The sequence below is a fragment of the Patagioenas fasciata genome, chromosome 3 (genome assembly GCF_037038585.1).
Source record: "Patagioenas fasciata isolate bPatFas1 chromosome 3, bPatFas1.hap1, whole genome shotgun sequence".
NCBI lineage: Eukaryota > Metazoa > Chordata > Aves > Columbiformes > Columbidae > Patagioenas > Patagioenas fasciata.
In genome coordinates, this window is record NC_092522.1 from 50,118,024 (window position 1) to 50,140,228 (window position 22,205).

General features: G+C 46.4%; 1 protein-coding gene across 1 annotated transcript; it reads left to right on the forward strand.

The window, feature by feature from the left end:
• The first annotated feature begins 1,857 nt into the window (after nucleotides 1-1,857).
• DLL1 (delta like canonical Notch ligand 1) lies at nucleotides 1,858-10,717 on the forward strand. Its single transcript, XM_065833999.2, has 11 exons — nucleotides 1,858-2,849; nucleotides 3,067-3,378; nucleotides 3,592-3,652; nucleotides 3,913-4,170; nucleotides 6,599-6,659; nucleotides 7,161-7,291; nucleotides 7,432-7,601; nucleotides 7,741-7,957; nucleotides 8,698-9,490; nucleotides 9,605-9,719; nucleotides 10,110-10,717. The coding sequence occupies exons 1-11, from the start codon at nucleotides 2,790-2,792 to the stop codon at nucleotides 10,113-10,115; spliced, it is 2,184 nt and encodes a 727-aa protein (XP_065690071.1). The 5' UTR covers nucleotides 1,858-2,789; the 3' UTR covers nucleotides 10,116-10,717.
• Nucleotides 10,718-22,205: the final 11,488 nt, after the last annotated feature.

Sequence of the window (22,205 nt, forward strand, 5' to 3'; positions counted from 1 at the left end):
CCTGTACATTTAAGCTTTCGCTTAAGCGTTGAGGGGCAGGGAGAGCGTAGAAGACGAGTACCTGGATGTGGATGGCTCGTTCGACCAAAATCAAATGTAAAGGACACACACGTTGAGTGGCGAAACGTTGCAAGTGTCTGGATGCGTGTTTATGTACTGCGAGTACCTGCCTGGGTTTGGGATAGGTGCCACAAACGGCGGGTAAATGAACGAGGGCAGCTACAGTCCTAGAACAGTCAAGAAGAGCTGGGATGAATGAACTCATTAGTGATTTTCTTTTAATTGGTATTACCCAATGCTTTTACTTTAAGAAGTCTTTGAGATTTTTTTTTTCTAGCGCATTGTAAGATAATTTGTGATCAAGACATCTGCTTCAATGAAAGTCACATTTTGCCATGCAAATGCACGTTTCACCCAATAAAGTCGCCATAATAAGGCTTTTAGCACGGCATACCTACAGTGAGGTTATTGTAGCCAAATCCTCTCCTTTTGCACACAAGCTTAATCTGTGCTGAAATGATCTGTTACAATTAAAATGACATTTACAGAGACAGTTACACCTTGCATCCTAATGAATCTGCCTGTGCCTACCGAAGGTGTTTAAACAGAGGGCCCAAACAAAGTGGAAAACCCCGCTTCGAGTGACATGCCAGAGTCGCCCTCCAACTTTTATCCTCTGCTTCCACCCATCCATCCATCATTAAGAAAGTGCTCAAATGGTAATCATCTCTATCCCCCTTTCACCGCACCAGTAAATTCCTTTCCATGTTTTTAAGATAAAAACAAAAGTTCTAGTGTCTGATGGATATTAAAAAAAAAAAAAAAGATGACGGTTGGTGTAAAGTTGTGTGGTTTTTTTTTTTTTGTTTTTTTACGGAGGGGGTAAGTGCTGCAAGGGATTTCTTTAAAAAATGTGCGGACATTGTTGTAGAGGCAGTAGCGTGCGCCGAGGGGAGCTCTTTCTCTCCCTCGCATTGTGCGGGGAGCAGGTGCTGCCTACATTACCATACAGCTGAGAGCACAAAGAGCTAACTGATTCAGCCCTCACACAATAACAAACGGCCTTAATGACAGCCACGCGAACGACACACACCAAACTCACTTTTTACTAAGCTGAAGGAGGAAAAAAGAGAGAGAGGGAGAGGTTGCTGGTGATGATGATAATAATCATACAGGGGTGCAGGACCCGGGCGGAAAGCTCTCTTCGGCCGCGTCGGGGACGGGCTTGCGGAGCTCCTCCGCGGGTCCCCTCCACGAACCCGCCCGCGACCTCCCCCGCCACCGGGACCCCCGTAGACCCCCCTTCCCTCCGCCGGCGGGATGAGCGCTCTGAGCGGAGCCGAAGGAAGACGATCCCCAGCTCGGTTCCCGCAAAATCATAGCCCCCCTCCCCAGTTATCCTGGTTATGCCATGGGAAATGCGGTGTGAATTTCAAGGGATCAGCTTCCCCTTGGTGCGGACCGCTGGGTCCCACCTCCCTCGTCCCTTTAAAGTCGAAGATGCCCCTTGGAAGTGGTCATGATCACCGAATTACTTTTTGGGGGCACGGCGGCTGCTTTGCACGTTTCAAGAAGTAATTACAATCCGCCGTCCGCGGAGTTGTTTTCTCGCCGGAGTATATTGCGCTGCCTCTCTTCGGTGCAGAGGGGGTGTTACTCTCTCCCCGGAGCAGAAGGGGGATTCTTGCGGTTACCAAATTTGCAGGAATGTAAATGAGCACGTTTTGTGAGCACGGAGGGGAGGGGGAGGAGGGTTGCACATTTTACAGCTCACTGACCATTTGGCGATCCATTGAGAGGAGGGTTTGGAAAAGTGGCTCCTTTGTGACAGCTCTAGCCAGATTGGGGGGCTGCTCATTTGCATCTCATTAGGCATGCAGGCGGCCGGCGGGATATAAGGGAGGCAGGCGCCCAAGAAGAGGCAGATCCTTAGCGCTTCACCCTCGGAGAGAGCCGCCGAGCCGCGGCGCGGAGCAGGCACCCCCCCCCCCCCCCCCCATCCCTCGTAGGAGCACACCCGGACACGCTCCGTGCGCCGCTATTGACACGAGCTTATTTTTGTTGGCTGGGATTCCTCTAAAAACAAAAGTAAGCCCACAACAAGGAAAGAGAGCTTCGCTTCTTTTGAAGAGGGAAAAAAAAAAAAAAAGAAAAAAAAAAGGAAAAAGGAAAAGGAAAGAGGGAGATCAAGGCTCCGAGGTGACCTGCCCGCCGCCGCTGCTGTTTGACACCCACCAGCCCTGACGTGCGCAGGGCGAGCGCAGCCGCGCAGAGCTGCTCCCGCATCTCACTGCACCGGGAATTATCGCCGTTGCCGCCGTGTCCGCCGCTGCCTCTGCAGGGATTTCCAGATCGCCGATTTTTAATCTTCCTTGGGAAGCCTCTTCTCTGCCTCTGTTGGGAATTAAGTTGCCTTTTATTTTTTTTTTTTTTTTTTTTCCTGGAGAAAAGGAGGAGCACCGTGGATTGGGAAAGAAAAAGTATTTAGCAGATTAATCTTAACCTTTCTTTTTTATTATTCCCCCCCCCGCTCCTTTTTTTTTCTTTTGCCATCCGTAAGAGCTGTCAGTCGCTGACAGGCTACACCTAGAGGTATCGACAGAGGGGGAAAAAAAAGTCAGAGACACTCCTGAAAGAAGGAGACCGTGACACTAACTCTTCCAGCTCTGCTGGAGCGAGCGGCTTTGGCCGCTCTATATTTCCCTTTCTCCGAGAAACACTTTCCCCTTTCCCCTCTGACGAGAAGACGAGAGGGAGGAAAGCGAGGGCACCAGAGCTGCCCCTCCAAAATGGGAGGTCGGTTCCTGCTGACGCTTGCCCTTCTCTCGGTGCTGCTCGGCCGCTGCCAGGTAAGTGCCTGGGGAGGAGCTCAAATGCCTGCGGTGGTCCCTGCGCCGGGGGGTCCCGCGGGACTGTCGGGCACAGTCACTGCCTGTGGCAGCAGGGAGAAGCGGGGAGGGGTGGCGGGGAGTGGGGCCTCAGTCCCGCTGATCCCCGGCGGGGTTGAGGTCGGGCCGGGATAGCGGGCTGTTCGGCGGGCTGACGGCCGCGGTCCCCACCCTGCAGGTCGGCTGCTCCGGGGTCTTCGAGCTGAAGCTGCAGGAGTTTGTCAATAAGAAGGGGCTGCTCAGCAACCGCAACTGCTGCCGCGGGGGCGGCCCCGGCGCTGGCGGGCTACAGCAGTGCGACTGCAAGACCTTCTTCCGCGTCTGCCTCAAGCACTACCAGGCCAGCGTCTCCCCCGAGCCGCCCTGCACCTACGGGAGCGCCATCACCCCCGTCCTCGGCGCCAACTCCTTCAGCGTCCCCGACGGTGCGGGCGGCGCCGACCCCGCCTTCAGCAACCCCATCCGCTTCCCCTTCGGCTTCACCTGGCCCGTAAGTGGGGAGCGGCGCGGGAGGGGGCAGCCCACATCCCGTCCCGTCCCGTCCCATCCCACCCCACAACCCCGGCCGCCCCAGGCACGTGAACTGCCACCCGAGGTGTCGCCGATCCCCTGAGTAAACCCTGGGAGGCTGGGGTAGCTGCCTCCTGGCCCTGCCCTCTCTCACGCTCTCCCGGCGTGTTGTCTCTGCTCCTTCTTTCCTCAGGGTACCTTTTCGCTCATTATTGAGGCTCTGCATACGGATTCGCCTGACGACCTCACCACAGGTAACTGTCCTGAAATAGACCTCTCATCGGAACAATCCCAGCACTGCGGCCCCATTCAGCCCCTCTCTCTGTGATGTGTAGCACATTCCCTCACCCCATCCCTGCTCCTTTGTGGGAGACCATGGGAAGAGAGGCCAACCTGCTGGCACATAGCCCTATCATACTGCTTTTGCAGTTCCCCTCTCACCAGATACCCCCTGTTGAGCGTCTTCCTCTGCTCACTTCGGGCTCCCTAATCACACCTCTCCACTTTCACACAGAAAACCCCGAGCGCCTCATCAGCCGCCTGGCCACCCAGAGGCACTTGGCGGTGGGTGAAGAGTGGTCCCAGGACCTGCACAGCAGCGGCCGCACTGACCTCAAGTACTCCTATCGCTTTGTGTGTGATGAGCACTACTACGGAGAAGGCTGCTCCGTCTTCTGCCGCCCCCGGGATGATGCCTTTGGTCACTTCACTTGCGGAGAGCGTGGCGAGAAAGTCTGCAACCCGGGCTGGAAAGGCCAGTACTGCACTGAGCGTGAGTGTCCACCTTCTTGTCTCCCTGGGCGTCAGTTGCAGCTGTGTCCCCTGAGCTCTTGGCGGGGGGTGTTTCTCTGACATCAGGTCCCGTGGGAGAGGGGGAACCAAGCAATGACATGTGGAGGTCTGGTGCTGTGTACAAGCTTTACTGGTGCAGGGGACAGGAGGTCCTCAGAATTACCGCAGAAAGTTAACTCAGCCCCTTCTCAAGCTAATATAATGTCAATGTTACACTCTTGCTCATTTGCTATAGACATCAAGTCTGATAGCAAAATGTTCAGCAGTTGTTTGAAGATTTATTAAAAGATATCAGGACTACTTTTTATATCTAGCCATCTCTTCAAACATGGTACATTGATACCATTATCTACAGGGTACATGGCTTCAGGAGAGGGAGCTAGGTTTTGGCAATATCTGTGCAGCAGGCCTATTGATAGGCTTGTTATGGCCTGATCTTGCCACCTTGTATTGAGAAAAGTATTGGGAAGTCCAAGATATTATCTGCATCCTCTAGACCCTACATTTCTCATTTGGGGTACTCAAAAACTGCCATTAGCAGAGATTGTTCCATAAGAACATTCAACTTCTTCCTCATCTCAAAATGGCACAGAAGACTGTACTATTGCCACAATCATTACTACTAATTAAGTAGTGAGGGACATGAATTTTAAAGTACACCTGATCTTGAAGTTGTTGGGGAATGTGGTGTGTTGATACAGTAGGAAACCTGGGAGAGTAAGCAGATCACAGAGAGGATAGTCAGAGATGTCAGATACCTCCAGCTTTGTATTAGATTGGGGTCCTTTTGTAGATATATAGTGGTGTACACCCAAACACGCAGACTGAGCTCCTGCTGCAGCATGTGATGGCATTCTCTGTTTGTGTGTATACATGGATCTAAAGTACACTGGCAGATGATGTACTGTGTGAGTACTCTACTCCAGCCATCAAAGGGCCAGCCAGGCAGGGAGAAAACAGTTACAGGCTGCAAAGCAGCCTCTTGGTTTTCTTCTTGTTGTGTTTTTGTTTTTCTTAAAGCCCACCTACACTGTGGTCTCAGCAGAACTGCTATCCATATTGATTATTCACACTCTTAGTGACTGCTAGGATGCTTTCATCAGTTCATGGTCCAATGTTGCATGATAAACAGCAGGCAGAGGAGCCTGCATTTCCTTTGATAGTGTTTTAAATAGGAACTACAACCTTTCCCATGGCCAAAAGTGCCTAGAGCAGTTGTGTCAATGGGTGTGGAAAAAGGAAGCATTTTGATAATGAGCTCTTTCAGGGCTGTCAGCACTTTCGGATGTCTGTGCATTGCTGCTCTTCCCATAGTAAAGTAGAAGACTGTCTGTCTTTCTTGATTTGTTATGTACGTTCTTTGCTCTGTTTTCCCTCTCAGAAAAAAACCAGATTATAACAGCAATGCAAACCTGCTAAGCAGGGGAGATGTGTTTATGTGTGCATGCAAAAAGAATGTTTTGCTGTTAGCAAGTGGAGCTGCCAGTTGCAGATTGCTTCCCGTCGCCTTGCCCCCAGCTCCATTCTTTCCAACTTGGAGGCAATCTGATTATCAGCGCAGATTCTTTCTTTTTCTTCACCCCCCCCTTCCCCTTGCATGCCATTGTCTCTGGCTGGCTTTGTTGTATTAAAACTTTGCAGTGCCTGCTTAATGAGTTCCATAACCAGGCAAAGTAATGAGCAGAAGTCCTTTTTTCCTCTTCCCTCATCCTCCCTCCCGCTGGCCTGCTTACCTCTTTTACCAGGGCTGCACCCACCCGCCCACCCCTTTTTGGAGCGGAGTGGAGGTGGGGGAGGAGGGAGGAAGAACTTTAGACTTATTTATTTGAATAAGAAAAAAAAAGTTTTTTTGCAGCGAAATCACGCGCGTGCCATAGATTAACTGTGGGCAGGGATAGGCTGCCCGGCCGCCGGCCGCCAGCCCCATTGGCTCCGGGGCCGGGGTATTGTTGCAGTGGGGCAGCTGCTGGGAGAGAATAGACAATAGAGCAGCTGTCTTGCACTGGCACCCTGCACACCAGCTGTCCACTCTTATCTGCACACACACTTTTGGGGGATATTAAGAGGTGGAGCTGTGTGCATAGAATTGGAAAAAAGGACTTCTGACCCTCACTGGGAAGGGAAGGGGGGGTGAGGGGCTGTGGGGACGGGAGCAATTGTGAGCCCTCTTTTGTCTGTGTGCAACTGTATTAAGAAGAATGCTCATCCCCGGCGATAAGTGCAGTGCCCAGTTACGGGGTGAGATCAATACTCCTGTGGACTCCAGAGATTAACTCAGCTGTGCTTAACTGCCGTGACCCAGTGAAAGGGGCTCACTCCCCACCTGCAAGGTGCTCTTGGAATCGGTTTTGTGAAAGCGGGTGTTTGGCCCCAGTGCTGATGTCTCTCCCTGCTTGGTTTCTTTATAGCGATTTGTTTGCCTGGATGCGATGAGCAACACGGCTTTTGTGACAAACCTGGGGAATGCAAGTAAGTTTTCTACTTCCCTCCTGCTCTCATCTTTGTCTTTAACGTTGATGGTCTGGTGTTAAGTAAGCCATTGGTCATTTGAAGGGTCAGTTTAAGTGCCTTTCTTCATATTAGACAGTAGTTTGAGAAATCCAGGTGATGCTAGATCAAAGTGTTAATCTACAAGTCAAACATCAGTGCTATTAATATTGACCTAATGAGTTTACAGTGCTGTGTGTACGACTTAGCTGTTTGTTATTAGAGTAAACAAATTAACTACCTGGAACCATGGCTCTATCTAAGGAAGTGGAAGAAATAGCTGGGCCCGATGAAAGCTGATACTACAGTTGGACTCAGTGACTTTCTCACATGAAGGATCACTGAGGGCTTTTAGGAAACTTGATCCCTGGCATCAATGTGTTTGCAGAGTTTGCGATAGGGTTTCCAACTGTAAGCAGTCTAAATCTGACAAGACTTTGTTGTTGGGTTTTTTTGTTTATTTATTTATTCATTTATTTTCAGATGCAGAGTGGGTTGGCAGGGGCGATATTGTGATGAGTGCATCCGATACCCAGGCTGTCTTCATGGTACATGTCAGCAGCCATGGCAGTGCAACTGCCAAGAAGGCTGGGGTGGCCTTTTCTGCAACCAGGGTGAGTCCTCAGTCCTTGCCTGAGTATCTGTTTTAAAATACAGAGAGCATGTGGCTATTTCCAGCTCACCCACCCTGTGCTAGCCTTGCAAAGTAGCAAGTATATTGACTGCTCTCTTTTTTTTTAAAAATCTTTTACAGACCTGAACTACTGCACCCACCACAAGCCCTGCAAGAATGGTGCCACATGCACCAACACTGGTCAGGGCAGCTACACTTGTTCTTGCCGACCTGGGTACACAGGCTCCAACTGTGAGACTGAAATCAATGAATGTGATGCCAACCCTTGCAAGAATGGTGGAAGCTGCACTGTAAGTTTGAGTTGCTTGTGCCAACTGAAACCCCGAGGGAGGAGTTAATGTCAGTTTTACTGATTTTCAAAATTCCTTTTTGGATTTCAAAGCAGCTTTAGATAAATATTTTGAACATTTCGGATTTCTTTCCCCACAGGATCTTGAGAACAGCTATTCCTGTACCTGCCCCCCAGGCTTCTATGGTAAAAACTGTGAGCTGAGTGCAATGACTTGTGCTGACGGTCCATGCTTCAACGGTGGGCGATGCACCGACAACCCTGATGGGGGATACAGCTGCCGCTGCCCACTGGGTTATTCTGGGTTCAACTGTGAAAAGAAAATTGATTACTGCAGTTCCAGCCCTTGTGCTAATGGTAAGGCCAAACATGCTATGGTGACCTTCTAAAAGGAGACCATCCAGTTACTATGGCTTCTGGTCTAGAGTTCATAACCGGGCCCATGGATCAATCATGGTCCATGTCATGTCATGTGAATAGTTGACTTGGTGGAAGAACTGTACTTAAAAAGTAGTGATGTAGCTTGGGACACTGCTACAGATAGCATTTTTTTTTTTTTTTTTTTTTGCCAAGGGGTGACAGCAGCCAGGTAACTTGACCTGAAGCTTCATGCATAAAAATGTGGAGGATTATACTTGCAAATGTTCTGCAAAGACTCTTTGAGGTCCGTGGATGCAAAATGCCATACAAGTGCTAAATGTTATTACTTGTAATCTGATAACAGTAATCTTCTTGTTTTGATTAAACTAGTAGAAACTTTCTTTACTTCAGTCCTCCTCATTCATTGTGACTCAAACTCTGGAAAGCAAGATTGTGATGTTAACCTGATCTGGACTAGCTTTGTTGTCCAAGCTGGGTGAAATGTCGAAAAGAGACTAGGATGGGGAATGAAAAGTAGATCTGATAAACAAATATTTTCCTTAAAAAAACCCCATACTTTTTATGGTGTGTCAGACTTGGCAAAGGTTGAGCTAACCTCTCAAAAAGAAAGCTTTTCTCAGCTGCCAGTGGTGATGGTTATCCCGCGAGCAGCAGGTGGGAGGCTGTCAGGTCTGGCTGCCCACCACTCAGTGCTTGTCTCTCTTGATGTCTTGCAGGGGCCCAGTGTGTTGATCTGGGGAACTCCTACATATGCCAGTGCCAGGCTGGCTTCACTGGGAGACACTGTGATGACAACGTGGACGACTGTGCCTCCTTTCCCTGCGTCAATGGAGGGACTTGCCAGGATGGCATCAATGACTATTCCTGCACCTGCCCGCCGGGATACAACGGGAAGAACTGCAGCACCCCGGTGAGCAGATGCGAACACAACCCCTGCCACAACGGGGCCACCTGCCATGAGAGAAACAACCGCTACGTCTGTGAGTGTGCCCGGGGGTACGGCGGGCTCAACTGCCAGTTTTTGCTCCCTGAGCCACCTCAGGGACCCGTCATCGTCGACTTCACTGAGAAATACACAGAAAGCCAGAACTCCCAGTTCCCCTGGATCGCTGTCTGCGCCGGGATTATTCTGGTCCTGATGCTGCTGCTGGGGTGTGCTGCTGTGGTTGTCTGTGTCAGGCTCAGAGTGCAGAAGAGGCACCACCAGCCTGATGCCTGCAGGAGCGAGACTGAGACCATGAACAACCTGGCAAACTGCCAGCGTGAGAAAGACATTTCCATAAGTGTCATTGGTGCCACTCAGATTAAAAACACGAATAAGAAAGTAGACTTTCACAGCGATAACTCCGATAAAAATGGCTACAAAGTCAGATACCCATCAGTGGATTACAATTTGGTGCATGAACTTAAGAACGAGGACTCTGTTAAAGAGGAGCACAGCAAATGTGAAGCCAAGTGTGAAACGTATGATTCAGAGGCAGAGGAGAAAAGTGCAGTACAACTAAAGAGGTATCTCTCACATCTGAGTGCAGTGGGTAGCTTGACTCTGAAGGGTGGGGTGTCCCATAAGTAGCATTAAGCAACATCCATCTGACCTGTGTTGTTTCTTTTTGTCTTTGACAGTGATACTTCTGAAAGAAAACGACCAGATTCAGTATATTCCACTTCAAAGGACACAAAGTACCAGTCGGTGTATGTCATATCAGAAGAGAAAGATGAGTGCATCATAGCAACTGAGGTGAGTATACTGCCTGGCAGTTGGACCAGAAGAGAAAAGTCTCAGTGGGTGACCCTCCTCTAACACACGCCAGGGCAGCTACACTATTTTCATGGTGCCACAGCCATTTGTACCTGTTGAAATCCAAACAGCACGAGTTTGTCATGTTGTGTATGTTGTAAAGACAAGCTCAGTGATGTGCTGCTGTAGATGTTATGGGTACAATGACTTTTGTAGACAAGGGTACAAAATAGTGTGGTTGTGGTCTGCTGACCTACCCCTTCATGTGCTTCATGCAGTGGCCATTCTTGCGTGGTGCAAAGGCAGAGTCGCAACTCTTTGCACCCTTACAGCCCTCTTCTTACTTTCCATTAACCTCTCCTGATCTCTGCTCATGTTTTCTCTCACCAGGTGTAAACCAGAGGCGATATGGCAAGGTGGTTGTTCAGAACAATTTCAGAGGAGATGTGCCCCAATGAATGCTGCTGAAAGAGGAATGGGAGATAGATTCCTTCACTGACTGCTGCTGAGAAACTAAATTCAGGCTTGAGCTGGTTCTCTACTGAAGTTAGCAAAGTGACTGCAAAATAAACAAGATGGACACCAGGCAAGGGTCTGTGTTCAAGGATTACTGTTGCACTGCCTTTTACAAATTTTATCATTGCACTATGGTCAGTTGCTTTTCTATATATATTTAAATGAATGGACTTAATTACTACATAAGAAGCATGCACTGCCTGAAGTGTATATTTTGGATTCTTATGAGCCAGTCTTTTCTTGAATTAGAGACACAAACACTGCCTTTATTGTCTTTTTTGATACTAAAATGTGTTTTTACTAGGTGATAAAAAGTGTGTTATTTTTTTTAATCTGTAAAAATATTTTCATGATAATTGTAAAGCTTGAGTATTTTGTGATGTTCATTTTTTTATAATTTAAATTTTTTGGTAAATATGTACAAAGGCACTTCGGGTCTATGTGACTATATTTTTTTGTATATAAATGTATTTATGGAATATTGTGCAAATGTTATTTGAGTTTTTTTTTACCATTTTGTTAATGAAAAAATTCATTTAAAAATATTTTTCCAAAATAAATATTATTAATGATAATCAGAGTGCTATGTTTATTCCATAACCAATGATGAACTGACTAAACCTTTCAACCACAGGACTCACAGGTGGACAAAGTAGGACCAAGACCTATCACAAAGATGAGGAAACAACTTGTTCTTTGTAGATCACCCCCTCTTTCCACTCCTAATCTTCTGAATTGTTGACCCCATGCTTGTGCTCATTCTTACCCCAAAGGCAAATGTCTGTCAAGACCTTGAGTAATGTTTGCTCAGTCATGTTGGGCTGTGTATATATTAAACACATTCAGCACCACTTCCTGAGGAATAGCAACATGAGCGTGCTCTGTTGCAATCCTGAAACGGGGCTCATCGTGACTCAGTTATTCATTTCTTGCAACCTCGAACACTTGCCTGGAGCCCAGAGGACTTTGGGACACCCAGGGTACACCAGCAAGGTCCCCCCGGTTCAGGCTGTTGATGCTCATCTATGGGATGTGAGCTTCCCCCAGTCACACTGCCAGGGGACTGGCACTTCCAGCCCTGGGAAAGGGTGACACAACTGACTGATGGCCACAACTCTCCTGGCTGTGATACCTGTCTAAAGTATTAGCTGCATCTTTGGTTTCAACCCTGTCCCTGCTGCCTGCTGCCTTCACACTGGGTCAGGGTGTGATCCCATCCCTTGGCTTCATCCCAAAAGTTCAGGCAATTTTCCCAGTTAAGTTTGCTCTCACAGGCTCTCCTTCAGGCTGTGCTGTATGTTAAAACAAAACCAAGCAAAGTGTTTATCCACTCCAGGGAGAAAAGGAAAAGCTAAGACACAATTTAGTTTTTTAAACTATTAAAGCTGAACCCACACCAATCATTGTGGGCCACCTCCTGCATCTTCTGGGGGCTGCAGAAAATACTCTGTTCTCACACCCTTAAAGGGAGAGAGATGCTATCCTAAATGCAAAGAATGGTTAGCAGATACAATCAATTATTGCAGCTGTTGGTATATAACTATAAAGTATAACTGTGCTTCCCTTGTTTTAGTGTACATAAGTACCTGAACCACTGGAACTGTTGTTTGGTGTGAGGTCAATGGAAATATCATGCTGACTGCAGGGGCTCTTCATGCACAAGGCCTCCTCACTAAGCCAAACCTTACACAAGATCTACTGACTCACTTCTCATGAAGTGACCTGACAGGGTAATCCTCTTCATTTATCCTAAAGTGTCCTTTTAGTGGAAGTTTTTATGAAGATAGTTATAGGAGGTATTAAAACCCAGCCTGTCAGTGATGGTCTGAACAGCATTTTCAATCTCAGCAGTAAGATAACAACCTGCCAATAACCAGTCGATGCATCATATTGAACAAGGCACAATGATGTGTATGGTAGCAGGTGTTCAGAGCAACATAATCTCACAGATTGAACAAAAAAGTCAGCTTTGTTAGGTTTTATTGCCATCTCTGTTGCCATCTTGCTTTTCAACCTTAGGAAAATCACTTTATTTCTCTCTGTTTCCTCTTCTTCCCAAGCTTTTTGGAGCAGGCTTGTCTCTTCTGACATACTGCACTTAGCACAGCCAGTGCCATGGTCTCAGCTGGGCCCTCTCAGTGCTGCTTCTGTAGAAATAGCAATCATGAATGGAAAGTTACTGATGCCTGAGGGCCCCTGTAACACCAGGTCTTTAGTGCTACAACAAGCACTACTTTAATATGGTGTCAGGTAAAGGTCTAGAAAAGCAGACAGCTCCTTGCTCTTATGAAGAGGCACAGCATCAGCATCTGCCTAACTTCACTTACAAATAAAACAGCTTTGAAAAGCTCAGTTTCTCCAAATGTGCTAATTACAAGAAGTGCTGAGCTTGGCAAGAGAAGGAAAATGTACTGTGGGCAAAGAGAAGGGCATGGTCTTGTCCTTCTGAAGCACCTTCTGAAATGATAGCTATGCAGATGAGCCCAACAGCTTCTTCCATTTCTGCCTTGAGCGAGGTTGAGGCTACTGGCATATTCAGGATTTATTTATTGTGCAGGAATACTAAGTCCCCAAAACCTGTGCGTGTGCATACACAGGGATTCTCAATGACCAGAGTAGGTTGAGGCATGCAGTGTGGAGCACTGGATCCATACTTCTCAGCTTTGTACCTGGGCCTTTCTGGGGAAGAAAAAGGATGATGTGGGCAGGGGCCCACCTTGGGCAGGGACCCCACTAGGGCAGCGCTCACCCAAGGGTGTGAGCTCTGCTGCAAAAAGTGGCAGGAGCCTTCTGGTCAACTGGGTATCCGAAAGGCCTCCTTGGTCTAAAACGAGAGGAGAAGCTGCCTGAGGAGGCCATTTAGCTGGGACAGCTGAGAATTCAGGGCCTGATCCAAAGCCCATTAAAATTAATGGAAAGGCTCCAACGAGCTGCAAGAACACATGGCACCGTGCCCCTCCTGACACAGCACATCTCTGGCTCTCCCTGGGGAAGCTGCACGTACCGACGCAGCGTGTGTCCCTATGGGAGGGGACATGAAAGCTCATGGCTGGTCTAGCTGGGTCTGCCCCCAGGGCAGCTCGTCCCCCCAGTGCCAGCCTGCAAGGGCCTGGGGTCCTTCTTCAGGCTACCCCTGCAGCACTGTCCCTTCATGCCCCCACCTTGACCTGCAACATCTCCTCCCCTTCCCCTTGCAGCGACCAGGGAGGGCTTGGCCTTGTTATGTGCCAGGTGTCAACAGGGTGGCCAGAGAGGGCACCCCTCAGCCCATGCCTGTGCCTGCAGACCTGTTTCTCTGTGGCAAGTGGCAAAGTATTTTGCAGGATTGGCATGGGCAGGACATGCTGGGAACTTAGAGGCACTGAGGCAGCAGAAGAGGTTAGCTGCAGGGAAGTATCAGCTGCCCTGTTTGTGGAAGGGGACTTCTTAAGCAAGGTGTGTCACAGCTTTCGAAATGTAAGCAGCTTTGGGTTCAGACAGCGTGTCTTAGGTTTAATGGCAAGACACGGGTTTATAAACTGCTTTAAACTGATATTTGTGCTACTTTGTACACAGTGCAGGAGGATGGCTTTGGGCATCAGGAAACTTGGGTACTATTCCTGGCTCCACCGCAGACTCAATGTGTAACCTTGGGAGAGGAAGGATGGTCTTGTGGTCAAGGCGCTGTGGAGGGACTTGGGAGGGCCCACTTCTATTTCCAGTGCTCCCTCCAGACTTCCTGTGCAACCTTGGACCTGTGTCACTTAATTTTTCCAGGGCCTTAGGAAAATGGGGGCCTCCTGGTTGTGCTAAGAGGGAGAAGGTCATTTGTGCTTGTGGGAGGATACTGCGGTGGTAGGGAATGTCAAAATACCCTCCAAGGCAAGTAAGGTTATTTCCTATCTCTGTATGTCATATTGCTTGTCTGTGAGGTGGTGAGCTATTTTTGTAAAGTGCTTTGAGATGCTTGCATGGAATAAAGACCCCTATCACAATTGAAACATCCATCATCTCAGAGAGGATAAGCAAGCCCTGTATTGGCAGCAAGGAGACAAAGTGGTGGTGGAGGGAGGCAGCTATGGAGGTATAAGCCTGCACACAGTCTGTGCTGGGGGATGTGATGCAGCTGTGTGCCCACAGCCCAGAAAGGATGCCACACATGGCAGTGTTAACGTGGGGGACCAGCGTGCCATCAACCTCCTCTCATGGATGAGCACCTGCACTCAAAGTCTGTAGCTAGCTGGCTCTCCGCTGTACCAGTATCTCATTTTGCAGGTAGAGATACAGACTAAACTTGGCTTGGGACTAAGGAGGACAAGAAGGAAAGCTGCAGAAATGATACAGATGGGTATTTTCTGCTCACAAACCCTGGGAAATCTTGCTAATGTCCACAGTCATACATTTCAAAGAAAATGACCTGAGAACTACTTCTCCTAGGACAAATCCCAAACTGAGTAGTGATCTGTCATGATGCCTGATATCTATTTGTGTCAGACAAAAGGGGAGCCTCTCTGTTTCCTTCCCTCCTCAGGAACCACTTTTTTCACCTGGTTGTTAAGACCTTTCTGCCTGTGTCTCGGCTACCTATTATGCAAGTCAGGGAAATCAAGACCCTGCCTGGAAAAGATTTGATGTGTGCTACGGGACAGATTTTTAGGTGAAACACGGGACCTTCTGTTGTGAAAACATGACGGCTGATCCCGGTACTCACAGTGAGGCAGAGGTGGAGGACAGACCCGCTGCCATGCAGGGGCTGCTGCCTGCTCAGAGGGGCAGGGAGGTGGGGGAGATGGGGCTGGAGGTTGCAGCATCCTTGTGGCAGGGTGGCTTTCTTTTTTTTTTTCTCAGAAATAAACACCCCTTATGTTTTCTTCTGCTGCTGCTGCAGCCTCATCTGCTGCACCAAGAAATTCAGCACTGCTGGGGCTGCTCTCTGGCCCTTAAACCAGTCAGTATGGATTGGTTTGTATCCATAGTGTTAAACTGCCTTTCTCTCCCAATTCGACTGCTTACATCCACACTGCCTGTGGGGGTGGTTGCTGCTCTGTGCCTGGGAACAGCCTGCGACACTGCTAACTGCAGGGGCAAAAGCATGGCAAGGACCACTGCAGCAACGTGACGATACAGATGATTGTGCTCCAGAGACCAGGAGGTGCTTAATTTCCCAGCACAGATGTATCCAGAGTATCTTAGTACCGTGTTCAGGAATGCCTTACTCCTTGGCATAGGCGAGGAACGCTGTGTGTCAGCTGTGAGGGTAACTGTGAGGGTCAGTGCAGAGCCATGTCACCTGCTAGGGGCAACTATATAAACCGGCATTGCTTACTTTAAAGCCTGCTTTATGCCTGGGTAATATATGACCATGGTGATTTTTTTTTGTGGTATAAAGCTATACCAGCTGAATTGACAGAGTAGATGTAGGTACATTGAAAGAAAGGTCACATACATAATTGCAAGTGTCCTCTCTTCCCATGTTTATTTATCTAAACCATGCTAGTAAAAGCAACTTTATACCACTGTGCTCTCCAGAGCCTGGTTGTGCAGCTATAAATATGCAGGTATAATTCAGAAAATACATGGTTATTCAGGCAAGGCTTGAGTGCTTACAGCTGCACGAGGCCAGGACCGCTAGTTCATCCATTTATCTCCATAAGGTAATTTCCCTGGGCGCTGAAGGCTGAGCGAGAGAAAGGACCAGGACAGGTGTGTTCTATGTTCTCTTTCAAAACATGAAACCGGAACTTTGTGAGGACAGCGCTTTCTCTGGGAAAGAACAGAGCAGATGGACAACTCTGACCAGCCCTTAGTCCAGGGAGGACATGTGTTGCAGAGCCATTTCTGCACCCAGCTCCCACCACCGCCATGATGTTTGTGCTGGAGGCTGTCAATGATAATTTCTAGTCAGAACTTTTACCTAGCAGAAAATTATGTTTTTCCACAACACTTCAAAGTCAATATTTTTAGGAAGGACATTTTCAGTGGAGAAACTGTTTTTCAGCTATGGTAAACTGAAACATCCTCTTGAAAAGTTCTTATAAGTTTCATTTTCTTTGTGAAACAAGATAATAAAATGACAAGCAAGTGCTTCCCACCCAGCACACAGCAAATTAGCTGAAAACGTCCTTTATTTATTTTTTCTTTTTTTTTTTTTTCCTGCCAAGAATAGAATTGATATGGGAATTGTATGTCATTAAAAAGTTGTGTATTTTCAACAGGCATAGGTCAAAATACCTCATCTGCATTTAAAATGAAATTGTATAGATGGGAGCCAGGCCTCCAGTATTTGGATACAAGTTCTGCACCCAAGATAATTTGACTATTACTTGTGTGCTTTCCTTTTCAAGGCACTAGGAGATTTTCCTTTCGAGGTTTCCCATAGATGCAAGCACGGGTGTTTACAAAGGCCACCTGTCTGAAAAATGTAAGCCCCTTGCTTCGATCTGGTTTTACCTTATTTTGAATCGAAGGGCCCGTGGAATTCTGCATTGCCTCGCAGTGGTGATGGTTTGGCACAGCTGCCACTGCTGCTGCCGCGATTGTGGGTGTCTTTGGAATAGTCAGATGCCTGGTACTTTCACTTAAAGTGAGTGGAATATTTCAGAGCAAAAAATAACATGGACTGACTACATATCATGCTTGTTGTAGCCTGTATCTTAATTTTCTTGATTTATTTCTTTATCAGTTTGAAGAAAGGAACAGTGAAAAATGTCTGATGTTGTGTAAGTTCTTCTAATTGACTTCAGGAAGTGTTATCTGGAATGGCAGTTGTGAGCACACAAACTCAGCAGACTTATCTGCGTTATCTAATTACCAGACTATAAAGTTCTGCTGACATTTCCTTTCGATAAATACAATACACTGCTTTCTTTATCTATCTGTATTAAAGAAACAATGTTCTCCTAAATCCAACCCCATGCATGCTTTTTACTAAAACAATGTTATAAACCCCAAGACTAACAGAAATGTTGCCACAACTTCAACAGTCCTAAATGAAAACAGTGGCTTTCAGATGAAAAACATTATCTAACAGTGGTAGGAAACCACTACAAATCTTAATGTTTAAACTGTGAATCAGCATGAAGCAGATTTGGCTCATATTTATTAAGCAAAAGGAGAGAGCTGGAAAAAGAAAAAGGAAATAAAGAGCAGCAATATTACAGGTATGCTTGCATTTCTTCACTGCTGCTGATATACTTAACTACGTGCAGAAATATAGAATCATTGAATAATAGAATAATTTCAGTTGGAAGAGCCCCTCAGGATCCTTGAGTCCAAACATAATCTAACCCTGGCACTAAACCATGTCCCTAAGAACTTCATCTAAATGCTTTTTAAACACCTCCAGGGATGGTGACTCCATCACTTCCCTGAGCAGCCTGTTCCAATGCCTGACAACCTTTTCTGTGAAGAATTTTTTCCTAATATCCAATCTAAACCTTCCCTGGCGCAACCTGAGGCCATTTCTTCTAGTTCCTGTCGCTTGTTACCTGGGAGAAGAGACCAACACTCTCCATACTACAGCCTCCTTTCAGGTAGTTGTAGACAGTGATAAGGTCTTCCCTCAGCTTCCTTTTCTCAAGGCTGAACAGCCCCAGTTCTCTCAACTGCTCCTCATCAGACTTGCACTCCAGGCCTCTCACCAGATTTGTCGCATTCTCTGCACTCATAGAATCCTTTAGGTTGGAAAAGACCCTTAAGATCATCAAGTCCAGCCATTAACCTAACATTGCCAAGTCTACCACTAAACCATGTCCCTAAGCACCACATCTACATGTCTTCTATATCACATTATTTTATATTATCTATTAGTGTTTACTATAAGATTATCAAACCAGGATTGCTAGAGCCTGCTGGACTTTCAGAACTCACTTCTGCATGTGCACAGAAGGGTTTTGGATGATTGTGGAAAACAGGACTTCACACATCAAGCTGTGGTGCTGGAAGCCTGGAGGCAATGGATATAAAGGAAAGGTGCCTCTCGATGATGTTGCTGTTCTCCCCTGTTTTCTTCTGCTATGTGAAAAGAGGTTGGGCTGCCTCCTGCACTGGGAAGGGAAGGGGCAAGAGGCAGCCAGGGGCTGTTGCAAGAAGTGGTAATCCAGGGCATTGTTTTGCCTGGGGAACCCCCCTTGTCTGGATGGTGTTGGGGAGCCAGGGGGTCACAGAGCTGTGCTGGTGGGGAAAGGTGGGTGAGGAACCTCCTTGGCAGCTCCATGGGGCTGCTGGCTGGGCTTGATCTGAGTAGGGAGGTGGGGGCTCTGACAGAAGACAAAACTGACACAACAAAATTACAGCACCTGCAGCACTGAAATCCCAGCTCGTAAGCCCAATGAGTTTCCATTGTCTCAATGAGAATTAGGCAGGGGGGGGCCATGATGGCTGGGAATCCTTTGGCACCTGTGCACAGCCCACGGTCAATATGTGCCCCTGTGGCTAATTAACCAGAGCATAATGAAGATTAGAGGCTGCACAAGGATTCAGCAAAACATATGGAATTTTTAGGGCTTTTAAAACCTACATTCAGAATAAAGAAAAAAACCCACAAGTGAAAAAGAAAAGCTGCAATACCACACTGGGCTAAACCATAAATGCACCTTGTCGATCAAATACAGCCATCAAATTCTGGGGATGTTCCACAGAGCACAGGGTGTTTGGATGGAAAAGATGCCCATTTCTGTCAGAAATGCTAAAGGAAGTGTTAATGACAGGAATAAATAACAGGTGCTGGGAGCAGCTGTTACTGATTAATTACTTGTCTTTTTTAAAATAGGTTTTCTTTTGGGGGAATCAGAAGTTTTCAGTAATGCTCCATTGTCTTATATTTGAGGAATGTTTTTTCCTTTTTCTAATAAAGGGCTCCTCCATTACTTCTAAGGCAAACCAGATTTAGGAATCAAGCTAAATTTATATTTGAGTTTCAGGCCATCAATAGTTGAGGAAAATCCAAGCTATAACACTTTTCAATTGCACAAATAAGCTTTCCTTTTTTTCTGTCCATTTCCATCTTGTGCTCCCTCACTCTTCCTTTTTTTTTTTTTCCCCTCTTTTTACCTCTCTGTCTCCCTCTTGCTGTTTACTTGAGGTACCTGGAGATGGTGGTTCCAATGCCATGTATATTTGGCCCTGAAATTGTCTTTGTGTAAGCCTATGAGGGATAATGAGATTGAATGTTACAGGAAAGACTGGCACTGTTGCCATTTTTCAATGATGAAGTAATTTAAAAGCCATTGAGGACAGCTCAGTGAAAACATCTGTTCCATGCCTTGGGGCCATCAGAGAAGCACACAAAATAGTGTGATGGAAAACAATATGGAAAATACAGTAATAATTAGTTTTTATTTAATAATTTTATATGCATCTGAAATGACTTCAGAAACCATGGTAAGTACCATAATATCCCATTTTCAGCACAAAAACGAAGGTACAGGGGATACTATCTTGGCCCCTTTGAAGTCAATGGCAACACTGGTATTTACTGAGGTGTTGCTAGGATTTCTTGCAGAAGTCTAGGTCATCTGAGACTGCCTTTCCAGCAGGCTAGAGCCCTGTGCCTAAAATGGACAGAAAGCCACAGTCAGTTCCCATCTCTGCATTTTAAGACAGGTAGGCTCATAAATGAATGAACTGCAGAGACTGACAATGGAGGTTACGAGGCATATGGAAAGGCTTTCATGTCATGATAAAATACTAGGGTTTCATTACTCAAAGGTAGGTAATTATGGAACAATACATGAAACAGTGAATTGGTGTCTCCTACTTGCTTACTGGAAAAAGCCAAAATAAGAGGACTTGAACCCACAACATGCAGCTCATCAGTGGAATTTAGTTCCTATGAGCAATTTTGATGTCCTTTCAAGAGCTTGGCATGCTTTAGAAAAGCATTTTTTAAATATCAGTACTAAGGATCTCTACAGCTACATTAGAGATGTTAAGTATTAAAATACAAGCCTTTACATGCTGAAGTGTAACGTTATCATACCTGGACATGTCATGTGTTATATCCTCTTCTAAGGCTAGTTGCTGTGCTCAACGTTCATTAAAACTCTTTACCTCTTTCTTTTAAAGCGACTGTTTAAAACCGTCATCAAAGACAAGAAGCAGTATTAAATGAACACAGTGATTCCTTCTGGTTTAGAGACAGAGCTGAAGAGCTGCTGTCTGTGACTTTTCAGAAATTCTGAGTTGTCTTCGTCTGATCTTGTTCTTTCATTTATCATCTGAAGATAATGCTAAAAGTCATGCTTTCACGCTACAACTTCCATGTACTGAGCTACTTATTTATCTTTGCTCATGTAAGGAAAACACACTTATTTTACAATGGAGCCATAACTGGGGAAGAACACAGTGCTATTCTGTACAACACCAGTTACCTATGAGAGTCCTGAAGAGAAAAGCAGATATAATGGCACATATGAGGGGAAGAGAAAGTTGTGCTTAGGAAGAAGGTAATGGTGCTCATTGCCATTAGTTTATGACCTGTGAGGATAAATCAGCCCCTGTTCTGTGCTGTGCACAGTGGTACCCAGCAAGTGCAGTTCCAGGTGGAGCGGTGCCACTCGCTGCATCACCACTGTCGCCTCCTGAGCTTTGTGGCACCAGGGCTGTGTGTGGAGTGGTCCCACTGCAAACCTGGGAGCGCCCTGTGCCCTCAGCCCATTTGAAAGACGTAGAGATTGTAGTTCAAGGTAGCACAGACAAATGGCTATGGCCTCAAGCAATTCTAGAGCATCCATGCACAGCAGTCTCTTTTTATCATCCACCCACACCTAAGATTACTTTTTTTTTTTTCAGCTGACATGACCAAAACAAGAGGTGTCTCTACATTTAGATCTGCTGATTGTTATGAACAAGCCACTTCACAGTGGTTCCATGAAAACATCTTGGGCTAAAACAGTTTCTGAGAATGTGAAGTGGCAACCCTAATGGATCTGTTTGGTTGTGCATGGTACTCATGACCATCCCTGACTGCTTTAAAAATCTTCAAGAAGTATTCCCTTTGCCCAAAGAAATCCATCCCACAGTTTTCAGCATCCCTCTCTGACAACCAGGATCTCAAATCCCTTTATCTGGAGACAAACAGAAAGAGTGTGCTTGTGGTGAATAATTTGAGCTGATATTCTTGCCAGCTGTTAAGGGACACATGCAAAAAAAAAAAAAAAAGAAAAAAGTCAGTGACATCTGGTCAGCACTGATATTTCCTAACAGAAGTATTTGTTTCGGGATGGGGAAGGGGTGGTGGGGGTAAAGAGAAATACCATCTCCATGCACCCCTCTGCCCCCTTTTGAAAAGTGAAAGCGATAACATTGACCACAGCAACTGGAACAAAAATTGCAACTTACATAATGGGGAAACAGTGACATTACATTAGCCCATATTACACAATGGTTGAGCTGTTGCTTTCACACACTAAGCTTTCAACTTTAACTTTTTTTTCCCCTTACACTACACAATGGATTTTTTTGCTGAGTTGGAAAATATCAGGAGACAGGCAGAAAGCCTTCCTTTTGTTCCTTCATCCTGCCGAGCACCTCATCATAAAGATTTTTTCCCTTCTGTTTTGCTTTCCCAACTTCCTTTCCCCTTTTCACCCTCCCCCACTTTTTTTTTTTTTTTGGTCAAATAAATATGACTAATGAATGGCATGACTTCTTTCCACTATATTGTAATAACACCTCCTTTAACTTCACAAAGGTGATAGCATTGCATCCTGGCTTGTTCTTGGGAAGTAGACTTGTAAACTACATTCTAAGTGCTTTGCTTCAAGTGATGGCTTTCTTGGGCCTCAGACTGGAAGACAAGTTGACTTTAGTTCAAGAGTGACTTCGGCTCTCGCCTTCTCTTTTGGACCTTTTCACGGAAGTACACCCGGCTCAAGTCAGTAGATAATAGAAATCCCAGAATGGAAACACATAAAAAAAGTTGTTTCCTGGGGTCAACAAAGGACAGGAAAAGAGCCAACAATTACTTAAATAAACAGCATTCAGAGAAAC

Coding starts and splice junctions, on each gene's coding strand:
- DLL1 (XM_065833999.2), top strand. CDS start 2,790: ATGGGAGGTCGGTTCCTGCTGACGCTTGCCCTTCTCTCGGTGCTGCTC. Junction 3,653..3,912: donor GCCTGACGACCTCACCACAG/GTAACTGTCCTG, acceptor ACTTTCACACAG/AAAACCCCGAGCGCCTCATC. Junction 7,292..7,431: donor TGGCCTTTTCTGCAACCAGG/GTGAGTCCTCAG, acceptor AATCTTTTACAG/ACCTGAACTACTGCACCCAC.